Source organism: Gopherus flavomarginatus, chromosome 1 (genome assembly GCF_025201925.1).
Source record: "Gopherus flavomarginatus isolate rGopFla2 chromosome 1, rGopFla2.mat.asm, whole genome shotgun sequence".
Lineage (NCBI taxonomy): Eukaryota > Metazoa > Chordata > Testudines > Testudinidae > Gopherus > Gopherus flavomarginatus.
Genome location: NC_066617.1, coordinates 86614251 through 86633013, shown reverse-complemented (window position 1 = coordinate 86633013; position 18763 = coordinate 86614251). Strand labels below are relative to the sequence as shown.

General features: G+C 42.5%; 1 protein-coding gene across 3 annotated transcripts in view; it reads right to left on the bottom strand.

Moving 5' to 3' along the window:
• PLEKHG7 (pleckstrin homology and RhoGEF domain containing G7) overlaps positions 1–18763 on the bottom strand; it is a 64815-nt gene that overhangs the window by 9730 nt on the left and 36322 nt on the right. For all 3 annotated transcript variants that reach the window (XM_050934948.1, XM_050934967.1, XM_050934959.1), the window contains 4 exons: positions 17342–17457; positions 16224–16317; positions 12015–12094; positions 9463–9622 (listed from right to left, as the gene is read on the bottom strand). In XM_050934948.1, the coding sequence (XP_050790905.1) occupies positions 9463–9622; positions 12015–12094; positions 16224–16317; positions 17342–17457 (450 nt within the window). The remainder of the gene's footprint in view (positions 1–9462; positions 9623–12014; positions 12095–16223; positions 16318–17341; positions 17458–18763) is intronic.

The window sequence follows — 18763 nt, the reverse complement described above, 5'->3', positions numbered from 1 at the left end:
AAGTAAGAGGGGTGGGGATAGGAGTCTCGGTGTCCTGGTCAGGAAGCTGCACAACCCCCTCCTCCTCCAATCCCCCCAGGGTCCTCTCTAGACTGGCTTAACCTGTTCTTCCCCACTGTTCAAAGCATAGAGCTAAATAGGCTTCATTAGGAGCCTCTCTTGTTATTTTAGTTGCTCAATCAGAGCTGAAACCAGTTGTGGTAGGACTGTGTTTCTGCCCTGCCTGCTGAAAGCTAAAATCACGGAGAGCTGAAATCACTTGAGATGGGGCAGTGTTTCTGCCCAGCCTGCAAAAGAGCTGAAAATCTCTGAGAAGTTGATGTGCAGATGTCACAGCAGAGGCAGAAGGTGACTGACAGTTAACTGGCAAATGAGCGACCAGCAGGGTGGTGGCAAAGAGGTGTGATGAGCAGCCAGCAGGACGGTGGCAGAGAGGCGCAGTGAGCAGCCAGCTGGGTGGCTGGCGGAAGGGTGCAGCAAGAGCAGTGAGCAGGTGGCCGGTGAACAGCCAGCAGAGCGAGTAAGATGCCTCTTTACCCCTCACCCATGGTGGGAGGTGAAGTCTGCAGGTGCACCTCTGAACTCTGGGTCTGCACTGACCAAGGACAGCAACTGTGAATGTGGTGGAGGGATGGGTCGGACATGTGAAAGGGACTTTTGGGTTGTTGGACTTAAGACCCTGAGGGGAAAAGAACAGGAGTACTTGTGGCACCTTAGAGACTAACAAATTTATTTCAGCATGAGCTTTCATGAGCTACAGCTCACTTCTTCGGATGCATAGAAAGGACACTGCCCAACTTACTTGGTGGGTGGGTGTTTTCCCAAATTAACTCCGAGTTAATTACCTCCTCTTATTAAAAGTTTCTTTTCTACACTTGGACTCTGTGCTTGCGAGTGGGGAAGTATTGCCTCAGGGATGGTGTGTAATTTTCCCAGGTTAGTGGGTGGGGACTCGAGCCAGTTCTGGTTTGTATTGATGGATAGGAACCCCTAGATATTGAACCTGGCCCTGGTTGCTGCTGGCTCCACCTGGTAGAAGGGTTACACATGTTTGCTGAAATTCCACAGAGTTTCATGATCTCCTAGAGAGCTTCTTTATCAAAGAGTTTTATAAATTCAATTAAATTGAAAACAATCTTCTGCTGGTATTCTAAGCCTTTCTCAAAAAGTTTTGGGAAGGCGGAAACCTGGTCTGAACACCACCCAGGGGGTTGAAATCCATGATATTCTTCCTGAGTACTTCGGCAATGGCAGTTTTCATCCTATTCAAACTGATCATGCCAAACGCTTTTCTGGGTGCAGATAGGAATGTCACCCCTCTCCAATGAACACAAGTAAGCTGGTGCCCCTCTTTAGGGATCATGCAGATAACACCTCTTAGGCTTCAGCACTGCCTGGAATCTCCACAGCACTCCATATTGTGATCTGGCCCCCAACATGCTCCTGACATCAAGGCTTATGATAGGGTCCTCTGAAAGATAGTCTTGTGATTGTCTTCTGCAGTGCCTGCTCTGGGCAAATCTTCCTCTAATCAGTTAACGGGGCTTTGAGAGACCCTTTATGCTACCCTGGCCCTTTGACCTGGCATAAAGGGGCCGAGAGGGGTGAAGAGCTTTCATACCTTTCCTTAAGATTTTCCATCAAAACAGAGTGGAATCAATTATAATTGAAGTAAGAAAGTAACTAGACCTTTTTAAAAAGAAAAGCAAAATGGAATGCTTTTAAAGGTTGGTGTTCCAAGCTATGTCACTATGCAGTAGATAAGGGTTTGTCAACACAGCATTTTGGAGTGAGCCTCCCAGCCCAAGTCAGCAGACTTGGATTAGCGGGACTCACTCTAAAACTAGCTATGTAGATGTTTGGAAGTTGCAGCTCGAACTGGAGCTCAGGCTATGAAGCCCACCGCCTTCCAAAGGTTCAGCGCCCGAGCCTCAACTTCAAAATGCTGACTACACAGCTATTTTTAGCATATTCATGTGAGTCTATCGACTGGCCTGGGAGGCTTGCTCCAAAATGTAGTAGATGTATCCTTAAGTGCTCTCAGGTGCCATAACTCTTTGTCAGACGCTATATTCTTTTTCACACATGAAATTCACAGGGGTGTTGAGATGATAGACATCGTTGAAATGTAGGATTGGATGGAACCTCGGTAGGTCATCTAGTCCAGTCCCCTACACTGAGGCAGGACTAAGTATCATCTAGACCATCCCTGTCAGCTGTTTGTCTAACTTGTTCTTAAAAACCTCCAAAGACAGAGATTCCACAGCCTCCCAAGGTAACTTGTTTCAGTGCTTAACTACTTTTAGAGTTAGAAAGTTTTTCCTAATCTCTAATCTAAATCTCCCTGATTTCAATTTAAGACCATTACTTTTTGTCCAGTCCTCAGTGGTTAAGGAGAACAATTTATCACCCTGCTCTTTACAACAACCTTTTATGTACTGCTATCATATCTTCTCTCAGTCTTCTTTTCTCCAGACTAAACAAATCAAACTTTTTTCAATCTTCCCTCATAGGTCACGTTTTCTAGACCTTTAATCATTTTTGTTGCTCTCCTCTGGACTTTCTCCAATTTGTCCACATCTATCTGGAAATATGGTGCCCAGAACAGGATACAGTACTGCAGCTTAAGGCCTTATCAGTGCTGAGTAGAGTGTCTTGCTTACAACAGTCCTGCAAATACATTCCAGAATGGTGTTCACTTTTTTTTTTTTTGGCAACAGTATTACATTGTTGACTCTTATTTTGTGTGTGATCCACTATATTCTCCAGATCCTTTTCTGCAGTACCTCTTCCTAGGCAGTCATTTTCCATTTTCTGTGTATGCAACTGATTATTCCTTCTGAAGTGGAGTTCTCTCCATTTGTCCGTATTGAATTTCATCCTATTTAATTCAGACCATTTCTCCACATTGTCAAGATCATTTTTAATTCTAATATGGTCCTCCAAATTGCTTGCAATGCCTCCAAGCTTGGTATCATCTTCAAACTTTATGAATATATTCTCTATGCCATTATCTAAATAATTTATAAGATATTGAAGGGAACTGGGGCCAGGACAGATCCCTGTGGGATCCCACTGAATATATCCTTCCAACTTGACTGTTCTTTTTGCTCATACAGACTAACACGGCTACCACTCTGAACCCTACTCTCTGAGTATGGTTCTCCAACTAGTTATTGGAAAGTTTATTTGTTAAATTATTGCTATGAAATAATGTTGCAGTAGCATGTCCATCCCCGCTAAAGTCAATTTATTTTTAGGAACAAGATCTCCTGAGGGGAAAACACAAGGCAAGAGTGTTTTGAGAAAGAGAGACCACACAGCACTTTTCCTAGCTGCTTCTTCAGATGGGGCCTATTGTTCATGGTCATTGATTTATTGCTGTTATGTAATAAATTTATTGCAGACATTAGTTCACACAGATGCAGCACTGCCTCTAATGCTGAAGGTTGATTTCAATTCCAAGATGGGCCTGCAATTGGCCCTAATTCAATAGAACTCTTGGGCATGGGTTTATCTATAAGCGTGTCTCTAATCCCATCTCTGTTCAGCAAAGCATGTGCTGAATCAATGCAGAACACAGCTGTGCTTGGTTTTGTTCCTGTTTTCAATGGTGTGTACACCAGACATTTCTCTACCTAAACGGCCCACACTGCACAATTCCCTCTGACTTCAGTGAAGCCAGGATTTCATCCCAAGTACTTAGGTCTGAGTTGTTGTTATGGGGACTTTCCCTGGTGGCTTGCATTTCGGGCTGCAGTTTCCCTGGTACACCCTTTCTCCCTCCTGGGGTATGTGCTGGGGTAGCATTGCTACACTGAGCCTTGGAGTGGGGCCAATTCTGATTTCATTATTTATTTATTTTTATTCCCTGCTTCCATTAATGCAAATGAGATCAGAACCTGGCCCATTTATTTTATATTTAGTACTGCTGGGAGGACAGAGCAAAATTCAGTTCTGAGAGTGCGAGGTGGGATCACCTCCCTGCAAATGATGCCCCTGGTCTGAGGTTATCTTTTAAAGGCATATATCCCAGAGGACAATGCAGAGTTCAGGCTGCCAAGACACACCTGTCATCTCTAAATCTGCTGTATTTGAGGTACCTTTTTGATAACCATTTAGCTCACACCATTTGCTTTGGAGCTGTGTGCTTTTATGTAGTATTTACTCTTATAAAATGCCTCTCATCAAAGTGCCAGTCAGACCACAAAACACTCCTGGGAGATACCAGCAGGTAAGTGTTATATAATCCTCATTCTGCACCTGGGGAAAGTGAGCTGCAGAGTGGTTAAACTCATGTCTCGAATCGTTAAGTACAGCAAATCCACAGCAGCACTGGAGATATAACTCAGAACTCTTGACCCTTACTTCTGAGATCTACAGGGAATGCAGCTATTCCGTTTTAAAGATGAAATTTTTGGAACTATTGTAAGAAACTCTCAACATCATCAATGGCAGAATCTACACTTCACAGCAGTAAAGATTAGCAATCTTTACTGGAGCAGCATATCTGTGTCTGTAAGGATTAGCAATCTTTACTGGAGCAGCATATCTGTGTCTGTAAGGAAGGATCCTTCCAGTTTACAGGCATAGGATTCTCAACAGAGAGAAATCATAAGGAACTGCAAAATTTAAATTCCGAGCAGAGATGTTAAAAGGCATGTTGGTCCTTATGTACTTTCAAAGACAGATTTCCACTATTACTCTTATATCTCCAGTATGCTATAGAGCAGGGGTCGGCAAACTTTCAGAAGTGCTGCACCAAGTCTTCATTTATTCACTCTAATTTAAGGTTTCGCGTGCCGGTAATACATTTTAAAGTTTTTAGAAGGTCTCTTTCTATAAGTCCATAATATATAACTAAAGTATTGTTGTATGTAAAGTAAATAAAGTTTCTAAAATGTTTAAGAATTTTCATTTAAAATTAAATTAAAATGCAGAGCCCCCCGGCCCGGTGGCCAGGACCAGGGCAGTGTGAGTGCCACTGAAAATCAGCTTGCGTGCTGCCTTTGGCACACGTGCCATAGGTTGCCTACCCCTGCTATAGAGTATGGCTTTGCCTTTAGGACTGGCTTCCTAGCATTATGAGGGTAAGACTTCTCATCATTGGACTGATATGTGGCAGGCTTGAGACTAGAATTAGAGTGTGTAATTTACAGCTCTTGTCTGCTGATAGAATTCTGCTCTGAAGGGTACTTCCTTACTGTTGCAATGGACTATTTCTGCAGTCAGCTGGATTTCTTTCCAGGATAGGACCTGCCTTCAGCAATATGACAGATGTGCTGTATTTATCAGATTAAAAATCAAGCTTCCATCTATGATTAATTTGACCACTGCAGGTCAGCATAGCCCAACAAAAATACGGCTCTGAGAGCATTTCTCGAAATATTAAACACTTGGAAGTTACCAGCAGTGAACTCTATCCTGCAGGCTGCACATAAATTTTCATCACTTCCATTCCATTTTCACAAGCTCACAACTTTCTAGGACATTTATCTTTTGGGCTGTAAATTTCCATTCTCTGTTCATTGTTTAAAGAAAGAAACCCTGCTAATGGATCAGGGTCAGATCATGGATGGCTACAGTGTGAACTGTCAGCTCTTTGGGGCATGGGCAGCTTTTTCTGTGTGTGCACAGCAGCTAACACAATGGGGCCCTGGACTAGGACTGTGGTCCTTGGCACTATTGCAATACAAATAAAAGCTGCTCTGGACACAATCTGTAATAAGGCTTGAGGGTAGGAGAAAAGGTGGATTGAAAATTGCTTCTGGACTAGGCTCAGGGTTTTAGCAGAATTCGTTAAATCCCCATTAAATATTCTTCCATGCAGCATGAGAGGCACAGCGTCTGCTCCTCTCGGATCACTGCGGAGACAGCTTTAATGGGAGTGATTGTAAATATCTCATTAAAACGTGCAGCCAAATTGTCCCAATGAGCTCCATTGCAGATGAGTAAACTGAGGGGAAATTTTAGTCCTGCTACTTTTAGGTGCGATGGCAATATTTTGTATGTTCTAAGATTGCTTTTTAAAAAAGACCCCGCTCTCAAACCCTGCCCCCTATGTCTCTTTTTTCTGTTGCAGAGGTACAACTCTCACAATGTAATCAGCTGTGCCGCTGCTGTTCATTCAGCCTTGCAGAAACTCTTCTCTAGTGGCTGGGAACTCCCCTACTGCATCCACTTCAGTGGGGCGTAGACATCAAAATCTAAGTGGGGAACCACTTAATAACCTTATTAGGCACAGAAAATATTTTCTCAAATCATTAGGAAATTATATAAAAATGCCTCTGCTAATGCTAGTGCTGAGCACAGACCATTCCTTAATGCCAGAAGGAATCTGCTGATGTTATAAATGTATTGCACTCCAACACCAGCACTAGCCAGTTGCTTATCCCACTGCCAGACCCTGAGGGAGTCACATCATCTCCCAGATCACAGGCAGTGGAATCACCCACTGCTGCAAAGTTCCCAAATGGATCCTCACAGGCTTCAGTCCCCACAACTGGCTTTTAGAAAATATTTGATGGGTTAGTGTAACAACGACAGACTCCAATCATCAGTGGGTGGGATCAAACCTGGGACCTTGGGAGTTAAATACGTGAGCCTCTATTGCATGAGCTAAAAGCCATCTGACCCTTAGCTAAGGCTGTAGAGCAGACTCATTAATCTCTAAGTGGTCTTGGTGCCACTGGAGGGAACAGAGCTTCACCCCCAGGAGGTCTGTGAGTTACAGTAGCTCATATCTTCTTCTTTCTAGTTGTCCTTGCACTAGTCCCAGAGTTCCTACTGCTGAGTTTGGTGTTATGCCAGCCCATATGGCTACCACTGGAAAAAGCCCATGAAAAAATTGCTCACAAATTCCATAAACTACCAGGTCTGAATAAGGACTTTAAAGTCACTTTCGGTTGTCCTGCCCTGGGAACTGCAATTGATTCTTAATGTGGCCAGGTTGACAATACTTTGGTACACGATGGTACACAAGGCAAATGTTTTGCAGAACACTATGAAAGGGTGTAGGGGTTTTTATGTATGTATTTAATTAGAGGCTTTGAATGTAAAGCCCCATGAGCTACCATGGATTGTCCAGGATTGGGGCAGTGCAAGTCCTCCTGACCCTTAAAGAAGATTTTCTTTCTTCCCCCAACTCAAGATCCTCCCATGCCATGTTTAACTGTTGACCTGGAAGTCAGCCACTTGTGGGAAGAAACTTAATAATACTCACATTAATAACTGATTTTTGGATCTAAGTCAGAATATTAACTACAACGTCCTGCTAATAAATTACAAGAATGAAATTCAGTATTGTTGTAGAATCATAGAATAGAATCAGAGACTATCAGGGTTGGAAGGGACCTCAGGAGGTCATCTAGTCCAACTCCCTGCTCAAAGCAGGACCAATCCCAACTAAATCATCCAGTTGTGTTGGTCCCAGGTTATTAGAAAGAAAAGGTGGGTGAGGTAATATCTTTTATTGGACCAACTTCTGTTGGTGAGAGAGACAAGTTTTGAGCTTACATAGAGCACTCCTTCAGGTCTGGGAAATCTGTTCCACCTTGCTTTTAGCTGTGATGCTGGGAGCACCTTTCCCAGACCTGAAGACAAGCTCGGTGTAGCTCAAAAGCTTGTCTCTCTCATCAACAAAAGTTGGTCCAATAAAAGATATTCCCTCACCCACCTTGTCTCTCTAAGAATGAAATTCTTCATTTAAACTGAGCCCCTAGGATGAAATTACACTGTAACATCAACCCTGGAGACTGAGTGATTCAGTTCTAACCCTTGGTGCCTTTTACAAGAAATTAGGCTGCCTACCTATGTTCACGGGGAGGAGCTTTCTACTGCCTGTGCCTCTCCTCCTGTTTGATGCTGTTACTTTGCACTAATCTGAACTCATAACAAATTTAGCATGTGAAGGAATCTTTATGCTTAAGGTCTTCTGCTCAGATCAGAAGCCACTACATCTGTCATGTGATAGCATTATCCTCATTATTATTATTTATTATTGTTAAGTACCAGTGATGTGTCCAGCCTTTGTACCAGACACAAAAATTAAGTCAGTCCTTTCCCCGGGGGGGTTTCACTCTAAAACACAGACTCAGAGGAGACAGGATGTACTAAGAGACCAGAGAGGGAGTTATGTTACAGTTTAATGAGTTATTCTGAATGACTATTTTCTGCAGTGTGACATGGTGATAGAGAGGTGTTCTGGGATTATTAGGGTTTGTGGACATTGTGGTCTTTAGGAAGGACCTGAATGGGAAGGAAGTGGAGACCCGGTGTCCCGGGATATAGAGGTGTCCCATGCACAGTGGGCAGCATGGAATATGGCACAGAGACAAGAATGGCAGAAGTCAACAAGTGAGGCATTAAGGCTATGTTAATTAATGGACTGCAGGCGGGATGTAGGCGGGGGGAAGAGAGACATACGGCTCAACACTTTGATGACGTGGTTCCAGATCTGCTGCAACTTTTACGTGTGATCTGATGGAGCACTAGCTGTACAGCTAAAGTACTGTACACTAGCAAACATTTCACTACATTGCAATAGTCCAGCTCATTGGATTTCTCATATTACATTCCCAAGCAGTTTCTTAAGCAACAAGAATCTGTGTATGCCCAGACTAGCACATCCAAGATCAGAGAGGCAGATGTTGCCCTTAACTTCACCTACTGGGTGCAGTGCAAGTCACGGGCCATTTGTTTGCTGGATTTAGACTGTATTGGTAGGGAGATGCATCTAGACGCGCACACAGAGACAAACAGTGTCTGCAGCAGGTTTAAGAAGCCATTATTTTTTAATTCTGATGCAGGTGCTTTTATCTCCTTGTTAGTTGTTTGTTCTCTTTGCTGCCTGGCTGGGCAGTGGTGTGGAATGCCGATGAGTTGAGATGGATGAACTTCCAGGCAAGCATAAATTCTGTGGGTTTTAGGTTTGTTTTTAATATCTGTGGATTTGAGGGGCTAGATTGCTCTGTGGACAAGCAGTAGGATTTTGACAGTTAACTTAACTTGTATGGCTCTTTGTTATTTCTGTCACTCAGCCTTAGGTTCTAGGAGGCTCTAAACTGAAGCAAGCATTAAAGGTGGTAAACTCCCCTCCCAAAACTCTAGAGTCACTTTATAGGGCTCCATAGCCCTGGGAGAAAGTGGCCACTCTCTATAGGATTCTCCTTCTCTCCAAAGCCATGGGGAAAAGCAGCACAAATTACAATAGCTAGGATCCAGTGACTTGCACGGCTTCCACTGTCATCCTTGAAACTCCCCGCACTCCCTACTCCCATGATTCAGGAGGCAAGTGGCTCTCATGGGAACTCTCTGGTGGCAGGCCTCCCTTAGGAGCCATTTGATGCTGGCGCAGGAGAGAGGTGAGTGGGTGGGTGCATGTGGTGCAAAGGCCAGGGGCTCTATATATACACTGTACATAGAAAGCTGCCTTACGAAATATACAAAACACATTAAGCATACCTGTCACATGGAATGGATCAATATTTTTGAGTGTCAGTCTGTCTAGTGGAATGGGCTGGTCCAGGACTGTACAAGAACCACCATCTTTTACCAAAGACTGAAGCTCAGGAGAAAAGGAAGGACATACAGGTATTAAACCACTGTCTGAGCCCCCGTATTTCTGAAAATGGGAAGGGAAAGCACTTGATTATATAGTCACCACACTCCTTTGTATGTTTTCAAACTCTAGCCAATAAATATCTCTCACAACTTGTTTTCCCCACAGAATGTGCTTAGAGGCCTCATCTGTATACTCAAGTATGAGGGGATAGCCATGTTAGTCTGTATCCACAAAAACAACAAGAATTAAAGATTTATTTTGGACTTTCACTCCATGCGTCTGAAGAAGTGAAGTTTTTTACCCGCAAAAGCATATGCCCAAATAAATCTTTTAGTCTTTAAGGTGCCACCAGACTCCTTGTTGTTCATGTATATACTAAGCCTCAAAATAAAACATTTTTCTGTTATCTGAACAACCTTTAAAGTATGCAACTAACCTGCATATTAAAAATCAAAGCCAAGCCCAAGAGCACAAAACAAACCATACTAGTGTTTTTTTTCAAATGCTTTGTTTAACACAGGTTACTATTCTCTTCACACTTGTGGGTTTATCGCTGCTAGAAAATACGCCAAGTGTAGAACCCTGTGCAGTCCATATCAGTGGCTTGGTACTGACACCTGTAATGAGGGATTTGTAAAGGGCCACACATGTGATGCAGTGCCTCTGAAACATGATTCACGCAGCAAACTCTCCTACGGGGGCCTGCATATGTGGTTCAGAGCAGTGGTTCTCACTCTTTCCAGACTACTGTACCTCTTTCGGGGGTTTGATTTGTCTTGCGTAACCCAAATTTCACCTCACTTAATAACTACGTGCTTATAAAATCAGACATAAAAACCTCACAGCACACTATCTCTGAACAATTGCTTTTTCATTTTGTTTGTGTGAAGTTTTAGTTTGTACTGACTTTGCTAGTGCTTTTTATGTAGCCTGTAGTAAAACTAGGCAAATATCTAGAAGAGTTGATGTATCCCCTTGGAAGACTGCTGTGTCCCCCTAGGGGACACATACCCTTGTTGAGAACCACATGACTGGGAATGTGACTGTCATGGTGTTGCTGACATAGACTCTAACCTGTGCCCTTTCAAAACCTATAAAATGTGATAACTGCTGTCTGTTTAAAACCACTTCTAAGTCAGACAGTGTCTCCTGCAATCATCCATTGCATTACAGCATGTCACCTTTGCTAAACCATTACATGAGCTTCATAAATTTAACTGACTTTGTACTCAAAGACACTGGAGCCTCAAATGCCAAATGGCTGTTCAGTGGTGAATAAATAATAATACCTAGCTTTTATATAGTGTGTTTCATCAGCAGGTCTCAAAATGTCTTACAAAGGAGGTATCCTTGCTCCCATTTTATGCCTGGCAAGGAGAGTGGCAGAGATAGAACCCAGAGCTTCTGAGTACGTTGCTATTCTTTCCACGAGGCTAACATTTTCACTGTTTCTCTCTCCTTTTCCCCATTAGCTCCCAAAAGTTCTGATTTCTTTACACAAAAGACTGCAAGTTTATAGGACTGATATGTACTATTAAAGTGCCAAGCACACTTCAGAAGATGTAGTTGGCTTTAGAGATCCAGTATGTTAGGTATGAGAACTGGGGGAACAGTAAAGGAATTAAAGAAATGTCCAATAATACATACCTTGGACACCATATCAGTCCTATAATATCACATCTTTATAAGCAGCAAAGAATCCTGTGGCACCTTATAGACTAACAGACGTTTTGGAGCATGAACTTTCGTGGGTGAATACCCACACATATTAGGAATGGCAATATACAAAACCTGTAGGAGAACACTTCAACCTCCCTGGCCACACAATAGCAGATCTTAAGGTGGCCATACTGCAGCAAAAAAACTTCAGGACCAGACTTCAAAGAGAAACTGCTGAGCTTCATGTCATCTGCAAATTTGACACCATCAGCTCAGGATTAAACAAAGACTGTGAATGGCTTGCCAACTACAAAACCAGTTTCTCCTCCCTTGGTTTTCACACATCAACTGCTAGAACAGGGCCTCATCCTCCCTGATTGAACTAACCTCATTATCTCTAGCTTGCTTCTTGCTTGCATATATATACCTGCCCCTGGAAATTTCCACTACATGCATCCGACGAAGTGGGCATTCACCCACGAAAGCTCATGCTCCAAAACATCTGTTAGTCTATAAGGTGCCACAGGATTCTTTGCTGCTTTTACAGATCCAGACTAACATGGCTACCCCTCTGATACTTCACATCTTTATACACATCTCCTGTAATTTAAACTGCCCTGAAGAACTACTTTACTCTTTGCTATTTATATTAAAAAAAAATTACTATCCTTCATAGACATTATTCCACTTGCATTTTTCTCTTAAAAATAATTCTTCCAATATACTTGCATAAATATTTTCCAGGCTGCAAAAAACACATACAGTAAGTGTGACTGTTTCTGCCCATTTTTACCTTTTTGTTATGTTTAGTTTTGGTAATTAGTAGAAAATCATTGAATAAAAAGAGGTAGACATCAAGGATCCTTGTACTTTCTGAGGAGAAAAACAAAACAGTAGCATGATTGTTTTGAGGAATGGCAATTTCTATTCTAAAGCAGATCTGTGTAACGTGGCACATTTTAAACAGACCTCCAAATGTGGCACTCCACCACTCATTGTCTCTTTTGTGTTCTCACACACTCCAGACTTGAAAGGCAATCTGCTTCATCATTTTGGCCATTCATAATTGTGGCACGTTGCAGCCACATTATCATAAAAGACCAGCAGTTTCTCATTGCCAAAATAACTCAGATCATATATCTTTGAACACAGCTGCAAAGAGCAGCGTGCTGTTGACCAAACAACTCACTTATGGGTCACCAGGGAATATTAACCCTACGGCACCTGCAGACACATAATGAGGGTAAATTCCAGTGTTCATCTGGAGCCCTTAAAAATAGTTGTACAAAGTCTCACCCCATTGTGCCTACATGATACAACTCAGATTTTCATGTTGATGGCATTATAAAGGTCCTTCAGTAACTACACAACGTAGAGTGGACTCAACTTCCATCACTACATTGGCAGTTAGAGAAGAAATAGTAAAGCAAAAGTCTTTTAAGGGCAATTTTTTTTTATAAGTATGCCCTGGTTCTGATTGGGGCTTCTAGGTGTTCTGGTACTATAAACAATGAGTAATCATGCATCAGAAGCAAAGGCGATGGTTTCAAAGGGAAATAGGGAAACTCAAGGATCCTGGAATGTTGCAAACCATTTTGAGCTCTGGGAGTCTGTTGAATCAAATGCCCAGCCTGTGGAGCTTGCACCTCAGTCTATCTTTAAGGCTCCCTCTAAAGGTTTCCAACTTTCTGCTGTTTCTTTTTATTTCTTGCATGGTCCTGTCTCGCTACACTAGTCTCTTCCAGAATCACTTCCTTTCTCTTCTGCAGACCTTATCGTTTCCTGCCCTTTCCTCTTTTCTGTCCCTCTTCTCTCTTACCAGCAATATTCCTGACTCCAGTCCACACCCTTTCATGCTATCACTGGCCACTCATAAGCCTTTTATATCCGGTGTCTTCACCCCACCTGTTACTTTTGATGCCTTAGATAGGAGCACTCCAGGGCCAGCATTAAATAAAATGTTAACTTCAGAAGGTGTGGTGCCATTAGGAAATTCCATACTCAGAATGTTTGTCTTGAAATGAACAACCGCTCAAAATGCATTTCTATTCTCAGTGTTGAGGTCAGACTGGGACAGCCAGAACTTTCACTTACAGGCAGTCTGGAGAATGGGGAAATAGTTCATTGAGTGCTTGTTCTGAAATGTTTTAGTTTGAAAATGACTTGGTTTGTTGCAGGAGGCAACAGCAATAGCTACTAGAGGTTAATGATGTCATGGGCTAACCACTTGTAGGAAGCAGGGCTGGATTAAAGATTTTGGGGAGCCTGCAGGGGGAATAACTGGAGGGTGCCCATCCTGCACTTACTCCACAATGGCTCCTGTCCTGCACTGGCTCCTGACACAGCGTGCAGGCGGGGCCCTTCCCCCCCACAATGCCATACCCCGCTGCTTCCTTGCCCTGGGGTTTTTGTGTGTGTGTTGTTTTTCCTCTGGGTGGTCAGGCTGCCCCTGAGATGGGGGCCCTGTGCAAGTGAACCAAGTGCACATTGGTTAATCAGGGACTGGCTGGAAGGTTGTGAGAATCTCCCTTTATCTCACCAGGGATTCAGGACAGTACACACCAGGTAACATGAGAATTCCCATCTTATTTGTTTAAAACTTACTTTCCTTGGGCCTCTTAAGGCCCAAGTATCATATTAAAGCTCTTGTATAATTTTTGTCATAACTCATTCATGCTTAGCAGTGGAATATATTTGATCACATAGTATTACCTGGATTATAATGATGTAATTTTTTATTATAAACTCTGTCCAGTAGTCTGTCTAATCAGTAGCTAATCTGTTATGTTTTATTCAATTTATGCTAGGTACTTTTGTCCATCATTGTCTTACAATTTCTACAGTGGCTGTACCTAATATGTTTCCTTCGATTTTGTGCTGGTGGGGGAAGGTATTGTGAGCTTGAGAAAGTATTTCTTCTACTTATAACAACATCAGGATAATTGATCCTTTGATCCATTTCCTGCTGGGAATTGAGGTTTTCATTTTGAAGGTGGTGGAGGTTTGTGGCCAGCCTGACTTTCAGCCATGAGTCCCAGAGCTGTGAGCCAGCTACTAAGAACTGCATCTTCCACATACCATCCCTAATATTCATATTGGTGCATTATGCTGAGATGGTGTGGCAGGCTCCAGTCGGGATTTCTGGGCCTTTGTCTGTTTGCTTCTGATTCCCAATACTGCTTTAACATAAGGTTTTGATTACACTATTTTAAAATGGTAGGAAGAGACATTTTAGTCATCGAATGTCCAGTGAAGTAAACCTGTTTCTTAGGATGGAAGCTATGATCAGCATTTCACTCATTTTCCTTTTGGTTTCAAGGTGTAATAAGAAACAATCCAGTTTCGAGAGAATTATCTGAATAAAAATGCTGGGCACCTCAGGGTGTTGACACTGGGCGTGGAGACACACAGCACACCTCAGTATCCGACTGTGTGTGTTTTTAAATCTGTGTCTTTGGGAGATACTTTCCCATTTTCAGCATCTCAGCCTGGTTAGAATTATGTTTTTTCATTTTCATCTTGAAAATGAAAAGATCAAGAAACATTGCCAAATCACGAGCTCTCTCAGATTGCTTATGTTAGCTAAAAGAAGTTAAGCTTGCAAATTTATTTCTGCAAGATTTAGGGACGAGCCATCCTATCTGTCTTCGGTGTAAATTTCTTCCTGCAAGAAATGTAGAACCTTAAGAGATACCAGTACTTAATCTCATCAGCAGTGGACAGCTCAGGTGATGGGGGTTGCTGACTGAAAGTTTGGGGATGAGAGGAAGAGCTGGGTTAAGCTGCCCCCTTCCACCAAACCCTCCCAAACAATAGGAATACATTTTTGTAAATTAAAAAAGAATTGTTTTAATTTATGCCCCAACCATTACACCTGTTCTACCACCTTACATTTTCATCTCCCTGTTGCTGGCCTGTTTCTGTGGGAGAAGGAGAAACCTTGGTCTGGTCCCTTCATCTCCAGTTTATGATGATAGTTGTGAGGGTAGGAGAAAGGTGAATCACAACTTCTACACCTTAGTCTCTTTGCCTCAGTGCCCGACTGCACTAATCAGGGAATTTTAAACTGAAGACTTTTTTCTCATGCCTAAGTCACCGTTGAGACCTTTATCCTTCCCCACTGTGCTGTTCGCAGTGGCTCTTCTATGCTCTGTCTTCCTTGCACTTGGATAAGGACAGGGATGCTGACACTGCCCAGTCTCTACCTCACACTCAGGTAGGGATGAGCATGCTCAGCCTCTGCTGCCTCATGCTCAGATAGGGATGTTGACTTATTCATCCAATGAGACAAACCTGCACGTCTTTACAACATGATGCGTGTGCTGCAGAGATACGACATTGTCTTATGTTGTGCCACAGCAGCATAATGTGATGCTGTTGGGATTGCCGTGAAGGACATGTTCCAATGCTGTAATGTACTGCAGCTGGCAAGATCATGTCACTGGTGGGATAGTCTTAAGAGTCGCCTGTTTCAATAAGCTTTTCCTCACTAGCAGTGGGCACAGTCTAGTGTGGTAACACCTTCCTCCTTGAAGACATCCACCAAGGCTAATCCCTTAGAAAAATTGTTTTATTCTTTCCTTAATCTTACGTATGGCACCTATATACTAGTAATGCGATGGATGCACTAGAACTGCTTAGATACCTACATCAATCACACAATAACAAGGATGCCTTTTTACAGAGCAGTCTCAACTTCCTCTGTGTTCCCTGAGCCATAATCCTGAATATTGCAATAAAAAACTTGCTCTGAAATTTGGACATTGGCCAGTCAAGGTTACTTCTTCAGCTTGACTGGCCAATCCAGATGTGACAATAACCAATCACAGAGATTACTCTCCTCTTGGCAGTTTAGCTATTTCTCCCTCGCTGCATAACGCGTTGTATATTTGTTTTCCTTTGATCCATATTTCTAATTAATCAGTGGGGCACAGATCCGTGCTGTACTGACCATACAGAATATGGTTCTGTAATGCTGGAACATGAATAAAATGGCATTTACCTGCAAGAGTTAACCTCCCTTCGCGAAGAAGCTGTCTGTTTGAGGAAGACAAGATGTTTTCACTCATGTTTTCTCTCAAAATATGTTTCAGATACTTGGAAGAAAAAACAGAAAAGAGAATCATACAAATTTGACCTGGAACTGGAAATTGACCAGTTGTTAAGTAGTCTGAGAAATACTCTTTGTATTTGTAGGATATGCAGGTTTATATCAAACTAAGCACATCAGACAGCTACCAACTAAGCATGGCCATGTTTTTTTTCAGCAATATTATGGATTAAACAAGTTTAATTCTTGGAAAATTCAAACTGGGATCATCTTCTTTAGAGTGAATTTAGTGAATTTAACAGCACTGAACATCAAGGTGAGCCCCACTTGGCAACTGTACCATAATGTTACTTAATAGCAGGCTGCAAAGGCAAGGGGAGGTCAATGGGTCACCTTAGCAGAAAGCAGAACACATTATCATGGAAAATTCATATTTTTACATTATTCAAACGCTAACCTGAATTTCTTAGGTTCGTCTTGGGAAGTGGGGAAGGTGAACAATTTTGCATGGTTTTACCTTAAAACCAGCTAATAAAGGAATAATAATAAGTAAGATTTGTATCAACCCTATATAATTCTTGGGTGGGGATACTTCTTCATCTCCCTGGAGTAAGCAGCGTGGATCTCCCATAGATTGTTGGACCAGGTGACATCCCAGCCTCAGAGCCAAGTGCGACAGAAACCCTTTCCACTTCCCAAAAGGGGAAATGAGGACTCTGGTTACTGCTAGAGATGCAGCAGCAGGAAACAGTCCTTCTCTCCAGCCCTGAACTACTTGTGTGAGTAAAGCTAAGCACAAAGAGGGTAGGTTTTTCAAGGCTAAGAACATCTGTGCACATGTGTCTGCCCAGCGCCTAGCACAATGGAGCCTATTCTTGATTGAGGCATCTACATATTACCAGAATATAAAAATAATAATAATGTACATTCACATTAGTTGGAATACAGAGATGATTATCATCTTTAGACCACAACACTAAAGTTGGCCAAATGTAGGAACCATATGAAAATTTTCTTCACAGAAAAAGTCCTCAGGCTGACATTTAAATAGTAGTGAATACACTGCTTACCTCTGGGAGAAAGAACTTTTTGTCACGATCCCAAAGTGGAGGCCAAATTATAATCTCTTGCAGCTGCCTAAATTTCTGAAAATTGTCCAGCCATTTTACTTTACCTTCAAGATCTCCTGAAAAATACAAAATATCAGTTATCCCCATGGTTGACAACAAGCTTGGGAGATGTTGAATGCCTTTAACAGTGCTAGACTGCAGTGGAAATAGAGGGACTCTGGCCTAGACCCTCAAAGGTGTTTAGATGGCTAACTCCCAGTGATTTCAGTGGGAGTTTGTGCCACTCTGTACCTTGAAGCAACACCCTGGAACCCCCATATTCATCACTGTCAGATAATTATGATATGTTTTGTACGAAGTATGCCTTGTGAGGCATCATTTTAAAAGTCTTGCTCTGTTGAACATTAATATCTGGTTGGATTGTATGTGCTATCATTGTATGGGAAGTTATGAAGTTTTGTTACGTGTGTGTTACTGAAATATGTTGTGCGGTTGGGAACATCCACAGCCAGCCTTTCAGGTACGACAGTGGAGTAACCAGTCATGCTGACAGCCCATTAAAGAGAATCCACTATTCCAGGAACTGTATACAATGGAGATTTCTCATGGAGAGAGTGTTTATAATGGAGACTGCTTGACCAATGGGGGCAGACCTCTACATCAGAAGCAAAGATTTTTTCAGCAAACTGGAAGAAATTAGAAAACAGGGGTAGTGATATCATCACTTGGCCTTGTTCCTGCCACAACTCAACACCTGGAAACACTTCTGGAGGTCAAAGACTTTCAACTGGGGAGCATGGTCCCAAGCTGGAGGAGAGTTCCAGCCTGTGTACTGAAGATTTGTGACCTCTTTTACCATCTCTCAGGGTGGGACACTGCTTTATTCAAATCCTGGTTAGTTTGTAGAACTCAGACTGCGAATGTATTTTATTCTTAGGTAACCAACTTTGATCTTTACTGTTACTACTTATAATCACTTAAAATCTATCTTTCTGTAGTTAATACATCTGTTTTATATTTTACCTAAAACAATGTAGTTTGGTTGAAGTGTTTGGGAAATCTCAGCACAGGTTACAAAGACTAGTGATTGTCCTCTCCACATCAGGGGAGGGGCAGTCTGGGTAATGAATTTGCACTGGTCAGGCTTCTGACCAGGGCATGACAATATATGCTGGGGATGTAAGGCTGGAGATCTGTGGGGGATTGGCTGGAGCCTCTCTATTATTGGTTCATGGGTGGCTGAGGGAAGCATTCATGAACTCAGTTGGGTGTGTCCCTGCCTGTGGATGTCTGTGTAAGTGCAGTACTTGCCAGAGTTTTGTAGCTTGCCAATGGCATCACAGTGTGAGAGGAATACCCCAGCTTGGTGGAACAGAGGGCTCAGCGGTCCCACAGTCCAGGTTGCAACCCTGGAACCACAGT